Source organism: Oryctolagus cuniculus, chromosome 10 (genome assembly GCF_051225735.1).
Source record: "Oryctolagus cuniculus isolate XC-2025 breed Fujian yellow rabbit chromosome 10, ASM5122573v1, whole genome shotgun sequence".
Taxonomy (NCBI): domain Eukaryota; kingdom Metazoa; phylum Chordata; class Mammalia; order Lagomorpha; family Leporidae; genus Oryctolagus; species Oryctolagus cuniculus.
In genome coordinates, this window is record NC_142876.1 from 45,598,616 (window position 1) to 45,611,431 (window position 12,816).

The following is a 12,816-nucleotide window of genomic DNA, read 5'->3' on the forward strand; positions in this document are numbered from 1 at the left end:
TTGAAAGGGTCTAACCTCTGCTTTGAACTAGATCAAATGTTTTTGAAGTTCACCCACTAGGGAGGCAGTTACTGAATTACCCAAGGACATGTATCTTGAATAATCACAGGGAACAGAGACTATAGAAAAAGTAATGGAAGGAAACTCTACCGGTGCTATATCCAAGGAGGCACTGGTCATGATAGGCAGGAATGCCTCCACTTCCACTCACTTTGAGGATAACTGGATGTGGGATGAGAGCTCTCATGGAACTGAAGAAATATTCACTACCAATCAACATTACTGTAAACTATTATATGCTCTCATCATAACCTTTGGAAATAACTATAAAACAAATATCCTCATACCATTAAAAAGCTTAAAATCTGAAACTAACAGGTAACCAAAATTTGTACTCAATATAGGTACATGACATTGATGAAAATCATTTTACTAAAACAGATAAAAATATATATGGGCCTTCAAAATATTCATGGAAATATGCATGGATATCAGTTTTCCCACTAAAATAAAATCTTACTAACCTGTTACAACACGTCTGAACAGGATGTAGCTTGAGGCACTAAGAACAAGACGATAGTTTGAAAACAGGCTCTATCAACATGAATTCTGCTCAAACTGAAATAAGAACAGACATGCTTAGGTGGAATAATGGTAAAATCATTAATGTTTTATGAAAAGCACAATCAAAACAATGGCTGCCAAGAGGTAGAAGTGGTCAAGTCAAAGCAAAAGGAGTTGGTCAAGAGCAAAGGTCACAGCCACATTTTCTTCGGGATGCACGAGGCATTTTGCTTATTGACTTTCTGAAGAGCTGAAAGATGACAACATCTTCCTGGGGTGACAGTGTCTGTAGACTGGTAATCAGCATTTTAACAGAAAAACGCTTGGGCACGCTTCACCAAAGAGTCAGGACAGGACAGCTCTGCTACTGCTGAGATTCCACATGGAAGATCATGTTTCTGGGGACTCACTTGACCCCCAGAGAGAAGGATCAGTAGTTTGGAAAGCTGTCTCTAATTGTTGTGCTCTCTTTTATTGACAGCATTACCCTCCCAGTGGAGTCTGAATTGCTTCCTCTCATTAAAAAATACAAAAGAAACACAAGCAACATTTCATCAAATTGACTTTTACCAAAATGATGATTTATAGTCCATCCAACTATTGACAGAAAAGATTCATTTTTAGAAAAATGAGGTGGTTGTGATGTAACTGAGATGAAGTCCATGAAGAAAGATCTTCGTAAATTTCATTGGTTGGCTGTATTGTTGAGTTAATCTTCAAAAAGCATGTTGCTAAAAGGGAAAGAACAATTGATGACTTAATTTCTAAATTTAAAACCTGTCATTTAAATGAATCACAATGGAACAGTCTGATTTTTAAATGAGGTCCCCACCAACAGTCTCCTGGCCTCCCTCCCAGCTAGCAAGTGACTCCTGTTCCCAGTCTCCAGGAAGATACTCTGGCCTTTCAGACTCACATTAATCAGATGCTAAGACATCAGGGTGAGCACACATTTTGGTCTCATAAAAGTCAGTCTAAGTCTGATCTGAATCTGGAGGCTCTGTTATCAGCAAATTACTGTGAAAAATGCGTAGGCTAAGGAAAACATAAGTTGATTCCTTGCACCTGGGGGTATCTTTCAATGACTCACAGGCAAAGCAGTTCTCTTTATGTTATGGGGTGAGTGTGTGTGTATTTTCCACTTGATATCCCTTCCAAGTCCCTGACATTCTGAAAGCACCCCCCAACACCCTTATTGACTTAGCTCCCTTCTTTCTCTCCTCTCTCTCTCTAACCATTTTTCTTTCATTTCTTCCAATTTTCACTTACAAAGTCAGAGCCCTTGTAAAGCTCTCACATTTTCCAGTTTCCAGGAGAATATTCTGGCTGTCCCATCAACCCAGATATCTGGTCCTTTCCTACCTACTTGTCTACTTGCCTTATACCAATTGCTAGCTTACCACTATTGGTCTAGGAGATCAGGTCCACAGGTACAGCTTCCATTAAGTTGACAATCCACTACATAGGTTGACCTATTTCTTTTATTTTTGAATCATAAGTTTTAAATCACTGTTTAAAAATAAATAAATGGGGCCAGTGTTGTGGCATAGCAAGTTAAGCTGCTGCCTGCAATGCCAGCATCCCGTATGGCCTCTGGCAGATCTGGCTCTTCCACTTCCCATCCAGCTCCCTGGTCAGGAATCTGGGAAATCAATGGAGGATGGCCCAAGTGCTTGGGCCCCTGCACCCATGTGGGAGCCCTGGAAGAAACTCCTGGCTCCTGGCTTAGCTTGGCCCAGCCCCAGCCATTGTGGCCATATGGGGAGTGAACCAGCAGATGGAAGATCATCATTTCCAAAGGAAATTCCATGCAAATTAGAGGGACCAATGTGGAGAGTATGGACATGCACAACTCAGGACCCCATCAGCCCAGAGACTCAGCACAAGCTTTTGAGTGAGGTGAGTCCAGACTGCAGCAGCCCAAACCACTGGTGATAAAGCTTGTGGGAAGAGCCTGGTGCAAGTCTGGCTTGGAGCCCTGGGGCAGACAGTGCACCTGCCAACCTAGAGGGGAAAAAAAGCAGCACCTTTCTCTCTCCCCAACCACCCTACACCAGTGTCCTATGACAAGTTGAGAGTGTGCCAGTGCCATTTTGGACATACTTAACAGCTGAGCCAGCTAGTGTCTACACACTCAGTAACCAGCTGAGAAGAGACCTCTGAGTCTGGCTGGGAGCATTGACAGGGAACTAGCTACTTGTGACTATGGGAGGCTTGTGCCTGGACTGAGAAAACACTGTGGCTGCATGGTGGAGTGCAGGGTATGGCTGGGACTTTGGGCAGTCACTGTAGGTGGTTCCACATGCTCAGGGATCCCTGATTCCCTGGTGAGGGTCATTGCTGTGGGATCCATGCTCAGACCAAGGACTGCATGGATCCTTTGTGTGGTTCTTGTGGCAGCATGGATGAATATTATACCCAGTGGGGCTAGTGCTCCTCATTTGAGGAGAGGATGTGAGTGTGAGAATATACCAACAGAGCAGAACAAACCTCCCCTCTGATTTAAAAAAAAGGGGGGGGGAGTTTACCATGCCTAACTTGGGGGTCACTTTAGGATATTCCACTCACCCTAGAGCACTACACAGAGCTCCCTGACCACACCCAGCACATCCCTCTGGGAATTCACTGAAAGAGGGGACACTTCAATAAGCCACAGAGGCATAGTCCAGAGATAAGACATCATAGGAGAAAAAAAAAGTATCTCCACAAATACCTAATAATAAATTAAGCAATTCAAGAAACAAGAATAAGGAAGACAACATGACGTCCCCAAAAGAACACAACACTTCAATACTAGAATGTGTAGATGAAGAGATTAAAGAAATGCCAGAAATGGAATTCAAAGAATTGATTGCAGGATTACTTAGAAGTAATCAGAAAAAAATTAATGAACTAAGGAAATCTGTACATGACATGAATGAAAAATTTTCTCAAGGAATTGAGATTTTAAAGAGAAATCAAAATGAAATATTGCAAATGAATAAATCCATTGAACAAATAAAAAATGCAGTGGAAAGCCTTAGCAACAGACTCAGTGAGGCAGAAGAAAGAATATCCAAATTAGAAAACAAATCTCTGGGAAATTTACAGTCAGACCAAAACAAACAAACAAACAAACAAAAAAAAAAAAAAAAAAAAAAACAAGGAATTAGAAAACTAAAAAAGTAGTGTTAATTTAAAGGATACTATCAAATGACCCCAACATATGGGTCTTAGGAGTTCCTGAAGGCATGGAAAGAGAAAAAGGATTAGAAGGCCTTTTCAGTGAAATAATTATAGAAAACTTCCCATTTGGAGAAAGAAAGGAATGTCCAAGTACAGGAAGCACATAGAACTCCTAATAGACATGACCAGAAAAATCTTTACCACAACTCTCCGCAGTAAAACATAAAGAAAGGATTCTAAAATGTACATGAGCGAAACACAAGATCACTTTCAGAGGATCTCCAATTAGACTCACAGCTGATAAATGGAACTACATCAAGTTGAGAAGTTTCTGTATTGCAAAACAAATACTCAGCAAAGTGAAGAGGCAACTGACAGAATGTGAGAAATTATTTGCAAACTATGCAACTGATAAAGGATTAATAACCAGAATAGAAAAACAGATCAAGAACTCCACAAGAACAAAACAAACAACCCAGTTAAGTAATGGGCCAAGGACTTAAACAGACATTTTTCAAAAGAGGAAATCCAAATGGCCAACAGACACATGAAAAAATACTCTGGATCACTAGTCATTAGGCAATGCAAATCAAAATCACAATGAGGTTTTACCTCTCCCCCATTAGAATGGCTTACAAATGTTTGTAAGGATACATGGACAAAGGTACCCTGATCCACAGTTGGTTGGGATGTAAACTAGTACAACCACTGTGGAAGACAGTATGGAGATACCTTATAAATCTGAATATAAACCTACCTTATGACCCAGCCATCCCACTCCTGGAAACTTAGCCAAAGAATATGACATCAGCATATGAAAAAGTTCTCTGTATCCCCATGTTTATGTTTATTGCAGCTCAATTCACAACAGATAAGATATGGAATCAACCCAAATGCCCATAAACCGAAGACTGGATAAAGAACTTATGGGATATGTACACCATGTAATACTACACAGCAGTGAAAAAAAAATGAAATTCGTTGTTTGCAACAAAATTGATGAAACAGTACACATCATACTTAGTGAAATAAGCCAGTCCTAAAAGAACAAATACCATATGTTCTCCCTGATCTGTGATAACTAATAAAACAACAAAAAGATAATCTATAGAAGTCAAATTGACATTTTGTGATGCAATTTCTTTGAACAGCCCTTGTCTCGACTATTGAGGAAGAGGTTTTTTTTTTTTTTCATACTATTTGTTGAACTCTTTACTTAGTATAGAGTTAATCCTATGTGTATAAAGTTAATTAAAAATAGATCTTAGTAAAAAATAAGAATGGGAATAGGCGAGGGAGGAAGAAGAGGGGTGAGAATGCAGGTAGGAGGGTGGGTACAGGGGGAAGAATCACTGTTTCTAAAGTTATGAGATGCATGAAGTTTATAGTCTTCAAATAAAAGGCTTCTGGTGAAAAATTCATCTGCTATAGATTTATTGAACCACGAATCCTGCCTGCAGTTGCCTTGGCAGGGCCAGACCAAATTATTTTACCTGCCTCATATGACCCAGGTGCTAGACTTGCCTACTCTTGCTAACCCTGTATTTGGAAATCTTGCCTTAGAGTAACTCCACATGAAACCACAAGTAGTTAGAACTTTCTTTAATAGAAAATTTCTCCAAACACATTCGTACCCCTTTCCTACAGGTCTGACCTCAGCCACCTCTCTAAGACATTTAGAGCAAAGCACTTATAGGCCACCTCTCCTCAGCTTCGAGAGGGTTGGGAATTGTTGGAAAAATCAATTGTGCTTTTCAGGAAGGTCAAAGACTACCCACATTCCAGAAATAAAGCACATAACTATATACAATTTGGGATTTGGTTCCAGGAGGATTATGAACTGCCCCGGAAGACTCCATGGGCCCCAGTTTCAGAATCACTGATTTGTGCTGCAGACAACAGGAAATAATAGTCACAAATCAGTTCCAGGGTAGGAAACAAAAAGATGAAGATAGGGGCGAAAAACTATATCAAAAAAGTCCTAATTATTCTCCATATGATTTTATCAATAGGTTTTGAATAATCAAATATCAGAATCAACTTACAGTTTCCAGAGTCATAGCTGTTGTGTTAGAACTCGTCTTCTTACGATATTTCTTCCTGGTACAGTAGACACTGACAAGAGTGACTATTAGCATTGCAGCAAACACAGCGGCAGTAGAGGAAGCAGCAATGACAATGGTGTCTCGGGTTGAACCTCTCTTTTCACACCTTTCTCCTGAGTACCACCAATCCTTCCCTGATGGACACCTACACGTTGAGAACATGACTCAGTTATGAGTTGACCTAACTTTGGAAATCATTAGCACTAAAGGTGCTGATTATCTTTAGTCTATTTGATCACCAATAAGTCATTGACGCATGGAACTATTTCACCCACTCTGGACCAGAGGGAGACTGTTAGACTGGCACCAGGAGGCCATCAGGTGAAATAGAAGGGAAAAATAGAATTATTCCTAAGCTAACTCCAGAATAGCAGCTCCAAGGTAGAAAAGGGAACAAGCAAAGGTAAAAGAGAAAGTTTAGTTCTCCATTTTCTGGCTTTACACATTGGCCAAGATCTTCTCAGAACTTGTATCTTCATGTAAAAAATGGGACAGTCACACTTAAAAATCCCAACTATTATGATGACCTAATCATATCTGTAACTCATGAGGACTTTTCCTGGCAATTGGAATGAATGTGCTATTTTTTCATAAATAAGTTCATTGGACTTGTGGTTATCCAATGTCTCAAATGAAGAGCAAAAAATTAAATAATTTATGAATGGCTCTGAGATGAGAATCCACTGATGTCATTCATATGAATTATCAGTATTTAGTCCTACATTATGGGAATAAAACTTTTAAAAAACGTATTTTATTTATTTTAAAGGTAGAGTAATAGAGAGAGGGAATGAGACAGAGATCTTCCATCCACTGGTTCACTCCCCAAATGGATGCAATGGTTGGGGCTGGGACAGGTTGAAGCCATTAGCCCTGTACTTCAACCTGGTCTCCAACATGGGTGGCAGGAGCCCAAGTAATTGGGCTATCTTCTGCTACATTCCTAGGGGCATCAGCAGAGAACTGGATTGGAAGTGAAGTGGTCAGGACTCCAACCAGCACTCCAACATGGGATGCCAGCATTGCACGCAGTGGCTCAACCAGCTGCACCACAATGCTGTCCCCAGGAATACAACTTCTAACAAGAGAGAAAGCTTGCTTCTAAGTGACCACTTACCTGCACTCAGCTTTGCCGTTTCTGACAGTGCAGATGCCGTCATTCTCACATGTGATTTCTGAGCAGAGGTCATCAACGCTAGAGGTTGGAACTGGCTGATTTTGTGTGGAATTGAGATGAGAGACGTCTAAGAAGGGGAAGAGAAGAGCATGGATGGAAATCAGCCTTTGCTTCAGCAATCATTTGATTTTTAAGTTCAAAAATAAAAGGTGTTTGGGTTTCAGGTGTGTAAGAAATTCAGTTAACCTTAAAACTTAGTCTTGCAGCAGTCACAGGCAATGAAATTTCAAGAAGTAGGCAAAGGGAACCAAGGCTGCTGCAGCTAGAGCTTAACCACACACTACCTGAGCTGTCAGAGTTCTCAGGGGCACCAGCTCCTGACAGCAAAGAAAACTAAAGCTCAGAAGTATAAAGTAATTAAGGGTCTTGCTGAAGGTCATGGGTCTCTTGCCTAGTGGAGCAAGTTGGAGATTTCAAGGAAGACACCCAGCGTCTTGCCAAGTATGATGTTTAAACAGTGTTTTTGTTGCTTCTGATCAAAATAGAATCAAAGAAAGTTAATGAATCTGTGACCTTTTCCCTGTTACATAAAATGTCTTCTCTGTTATTTTCAAGAGAAATGAAGCCAGTATACAGAAGAGCAGTTACGTTTATTGCAGTACAATTCCCAATAGTCAAGAAATGGACTCCTTCTAGGTGTCTGTCAGCTGAGGAATGGATAAAGAAAATGTGGTTCATATGTGTATACACAGTGAAATATTACTCATCCATAAAAAATGAAATCCTGTCATTTGTGACAACGTGGATGGACCTAAGGGATGTCAGGCTAAATGAAATAAACTGGGCACAGAATGACAAATTCCACATGACCTCACTCATATGTGAATCTAGAAAAGTTGATCTCACAGAAGCAGAGAGTAGAAGAGTGGTTACCAGAGGTTGGAGAGAATGGAGGAGAGGGAAGGATGGAGAAACACTGGTGAACAGGGAGAACGCTACAGTTAGATAAGAGAAAGAAGTTCTGGTGTTCCTGTGCACAGCAGGGTGACCACAGACACAGACACGGTATTGTATATTTCAAAAAGTTAAAGGAAAGAATGTTAAATGTTCTCATCACAAAGAAATGATAAATGTTTGAGGAAATGAATGTGCTTATCCTGATTGGTATGTGTATTAAAACATCATATGGTAATCCATAAAAATTTCCAATTGGATGTGTCAATTAAAAAATACAAAAATAAATAAATAAATGTTTTTTTCTCTTGACTGAATGTGTTTTCCAAGAAGTGTAATCTAGATTTACTGTAATGGACACTGAAATAAAGCTTTCATGATTTTTAATTATTACACTTTTCATCACAAAGAAGATTCTGATTCCATAAAATACAAGTGGGTCTCTAAGAGTAAATGAACGAAAATCCTACTACATACAATATGGAAGCAACCATAATTCTAGAAAATATGCTTATTTGCTGCCACGGGTAAGAAATTACCATTATAGAATAGGTTATAGAATAGATTCATATTATTACTGTCTATATTTATGTATAAATGTGTGTCTATGTGTGTGTATGTACATGTATTTGCATGTATGTCTGTATATGTGTGTATTTCTGAAACAGATTATAAGACAGTCCATTTCAAGGTTAATTTCATGGCTTGTGAGATATTTTTATTTCTGTAATCCTGGAGTATAATCCTAGGGAGGAACAGCTGCATTTTAACTTATTTCTAAGTAGATTTTCCTATCTCAAGTATTCTACCACTGTTCCACATGTAAGTAATTAAATTATTTATCCTAGGACTCTCACTGCTTTAAATTAAATTATTTTCATATTGTTAATGCTTCATACCAAAGGAAAATTCATTCATGTCCATTTTCTCCCACATCTCTACATGATATATCTAATAATGAAGCCTAGAACACAGTGAATAATTAATGACTATTATAATAATGAAGCCAGCGCCGCGGCTCAATAGGCTAATCCTCCGCCTATGGCGCCAGCACACCGGGTTCTAGTCCTGGTCGGGGCGCCGGATTCTGTCCCGGTTGCTCCTCTTCCAGTCCACTCTGCTGTGGCCCGGGAGTGCAGTGGAGGATGGCCCAAGTCCTTGGACCCTGCACCCGCATGGGAGACCAGGAGGAAGAACCTGACTCCTGGGTTCGGATTGGTGCAGCACACTGGCCGTAGCAGCCATTTAGGGGGTGAGCCAACGGAAGGAAGACCTTTCTCTCTCTCTCTCTCTGTCTAACTCTGCCTGTCCAAAAAAAAACAAAAAACAAAAAACAAAAAACAAAACAAAACAAAAAAACAAAAAACAACCCAATAATGAAAAGGACAAACTTTTTTTCTTGACATACCTTCTACCGTCAGTAGGATAAAAGCATCATCTCCTTTTATAAAATCTCTGCTTCTCAGCCTCTCATAGGTTATAAAGGCACTGGTTCCATAGCCTCTACCTCTGCTATATTCTGTTCCATTAGGGAAAACCACCACTTGTCCCACTCTGGAAGGCCTGTCCCACAAATAGTTTCCATCATCTGAAAAAGCAATTTATATTAATGGACCATGTTTAGCATCATCATAGCTTTTGGTGGCAGGAAAGAACAGATGATGTGAAGGATAGAGCCCAAAATAATTAAGTGATGCTATTGACTTGTGATATATTCCCTGTAAACTACGGAGGATTGGTCATTTCAACTGTCCAAAGGAAATGAAATTGCCTGGCAGGGAGGGGCACACTCTGGGACATAAGTGAAGAGATACTCACACTTTCCTAGGTTTCCAAGGAGGGATACATTACATCTGTACTTACTGGCCAGTATAAAAACACTCCTGACTATTAGAATCTTTCCTTAGTGACTTCTGAGTTACAGATAGTCCTTTTAACTGAGTTAAAGCAATGCATTGATGAGAGACTATTTAATATTAACAGAACAATTTATCTCATTAACTGAATTATTAATATTACAAAGTCAAGTTGTTCAGGAGTAGAAGATAACAAGAAGCACGAATTCTGGGAAAAGGTGATAACCTATTCAACTCTGAACCATTTTCAATGTCATTCAAGAAAAAACATTTTGGGAAAAAACGTGAAGAAGTTCTGTTTGTCAAATCCCTACAACTCCCATTGTTATTATTATATTTTTCCTATCAGATGGTTATTTTTCTTTATCAACTTTCTCATACATAGAATTCATTTTGGCATGCTAGTCAATATGCCATAACTTCATTTTTTTCCTTTATTAGGTTCACATAGATAAAGATTATTGAAATTAGAAGTATGACCATTGCTTTCTGAAACTGTTTCCTTTTGAGATTAGAGAGTCAGGGCATGATGTCATTATTTGCAAGTTCTCTAGGGTTCTTCAATAAAAGGTTGTAATCCATTCCCACACCCTTCCCAATAACACTCCAGTGCACCTGCCCAACATCTTCCTTGTAGTCAAATATCACCACCATTCCAATAACTGATTGTTTCAACAATCCCAGCATATGAACAAGGCAGTATGCATGAGAATTCAAGATCTTAAGCTTCCGTACTGACCAGCACTAGTTCTCATAATAAATCTATAGGATTACTATTACAACTAAGAACACTGGGGTTCCAAAAGATTATTTTTTCAAGGTCATCTTGAACCTAGGCATGTCAGACTAGACTCAACTCTCCTGGAAGAACACTAGGAATTCAAGGATCATCATCAATGCCTAAAAATACTGTCAATATCTTCCTTATTTTCAGAGACTCTGTCCTTAATCATTGAAACCTTTCCCCTAAATATTTTCTATGTTTGGGATTCAGAGTTCAAAATTTCCTAGGTAATTGTGCAACCTTTGTTCCCAATTAATCTGATCCTCCTAGAGCAATGGTCCTATCAGAGCAGTAAAGAAAATGAGTCACGAACCGGTGGTCATAAATGGATCTGTAGTTATACTCCGCTGGTTGGACATACGCTGTTGAATATCAGGATTTTGATCCAAAAATGTCATTGTGGCTTGCTGCCAAGGACATGGCCACTGTAATTGATCATCATTGGCTCCAGAGATCAAGTGGAAATATATCCCTACATTAGTTGTAGATTCTAAATTTAAGTAAATTTGATAGGCATAACCTTTAGGAGAATAAAATGGAGGGCTATACAGACTTCCATTTGGGCTGCCAATGAACTGTGTGAAATTCCTTATATGCCATATGTTATGAGGACATCGTGTTTCTGAAAGATTGATGTCATCAATAGACAGACCACCCAATGATGCACCAGAGCCTCTGCGTCCTTCAAACACCACTCTAAATGTGTTGGCCACGTTCAATGTTACATGGTAAAGTTGCCAGCTCCCAACTGGTATTTCTGCAAAAGAGTTATCATGTTAGTTCAAAGAAGACAAAATACTATGAATTATGTGCAAATCAACATTAGAGTTCTAACCTTGGTAGACAAATGATCACCCAAGGGCTGCTGAGTCCTACAGGTTAGAGGTACGATTTTCTCCCTCTTTTGGCTAAGATTCACTTACTTCAAAGTATTTCTTTCTGCTCAGACTGGTCTCTAGATTATCTGAATTCTTTCCTAGTTGTTTCTCAGAGAGGTCACCTTTTCCCAGAAATATGTGAGCAAACACCAGTTTAACTCTTGAGGACTCTACGTTCTGCTTATGAGCTACCAGCCATCCTATATTAGTTAAAAGTCAAGCAAACCCAATATTCTAACTCCTATACCCAAGATTCCTGTGATGCTCCACCAAATCTTCATGAGCATTTTTATAGTTTGACTGGAATACATTCCTCACATGTAAAATTTTCAATTAACTTTTTGGCATTATTAAACAAGAACCCACCAAACTCTAGAAAGCCTATAATGTATTCCTTAGATCATTTACCAGGGACTCAACATCACAAGTATTTATCTGATATTTGGTACCACTTCCATTATCTCCAATCTACACTTCTTTAACCAATATCTCAATTCATTCAACCCAAAAGGTCTCATGGGATGCCACCTTTTTTTTTTTTTTCATCACATACTAAAATAATCAGTACACTAAAAATCTTCAGAAGCCTCTAGGTAAATAATATCTGAGGAATTCATGCCAAGCTAGTTGTTAATGCAATGATTTAAAACTTAAATATATCAGCACTTAATGCAAAACAAAATTGGTTGAAAACAATAAGAAATTTCCAACTTATGTAAATGCTGTTGTCTATGTACAGGTTCTAGACTGAACAAGAACCTTCCATGAGAACTTCCACCAGTTACTATCAGTACTATCAGTTTAAGTCCTGAACTCCTAAGAAAGTTCCTTGAGTGCCTTTTATATTGTTGTCTATTAAGAATAGACTACAGGGCTGGCGCCACAGCTCAATAGGCTAATCCTCCGCCTGCAGCACCGGCACACCGGGTTCTAGTCCCGGTGGGGGCGCCGGATTCTGTCCAGGTTGCCCCCTTCCAGGTCAGCTCTCTGCTATGGCCCAGGAGTGCAGTGGAGGATGGCCCAAGTGCTTGGGCCCTTCACCCCATGGGAGACCAGGAGAAGCACCTGGCTCCTGGCTTCGGATCAGCGCAATGCGACGGCCGCAGCGCGCCAGCCGCGGCGGCCATTGGAGGATGAACCAACAGCAAAGGAAGACCTTCCTCTCTGTTTCTCTCTCTCACTGTCCACTCTGCCTGTCAAAAAAAAAAAATAGACTACAGATTACTCAAGGAAAGATCCCTCTTCTAAGCCTGCACAATAATAAATAAGTATATAATTTTTATGGTAATATACATTTAAATACACAATAATATAATGTTTGTATTACTATATATGGCTTATCTATAGGGCTTCTATATATAAGAATCATATTTGATGCATAATGTATATCAAA

The 12,816-nt window shown here is 39.4% G+C and overlaps 1 protein-coding gene across 5 annotated transcripts in view; it reads right to left on the reverse strand.

Moving 5' to 3' along the window:
* Nucleotides 1–639: 639 nt before the first annotated feature.
* MEP1B (meprin A subunit beta) overlaps nucleotides 640–12,816 on the reverse strand; it is a 35,875-nt gene continuing 23,698 nt past the window's right edge. For all 5 annotated transcript variants that reach the window (XM_089305203.1, XM_089305204.1, XM_070050345.2 and 2 more), the window contains 5 exons: nucleotides 10,859–11,302; nucleotides 9,314–9,493; nucleotides 6,952–7,078; nucleotides 5,775–5,979; nucleotides 640–1,295 (listed from right to left, as the gene is read on the reverse strand). In XM_089305203.1, the coding sequence (XP_089161329.1) occupies nucleotides 1,281–1,295; nucleotides 5,775–5,979; nucleotides 6,952–7,078; nucleotides 9,314–9,493; nucleotides 10,859–11,302 (971 nt within the window). In that variant the 3' untranslated portion in view covers nucleotides 640–1,280. The remainder of the gene's footprint in view (nucleotides 1,296–5,774; nucleotides 5,980–6,951; nucleotides 7,079–9,313; nucleotides 9,494–10,858; nucleotides 11,303–12,816) is intronic.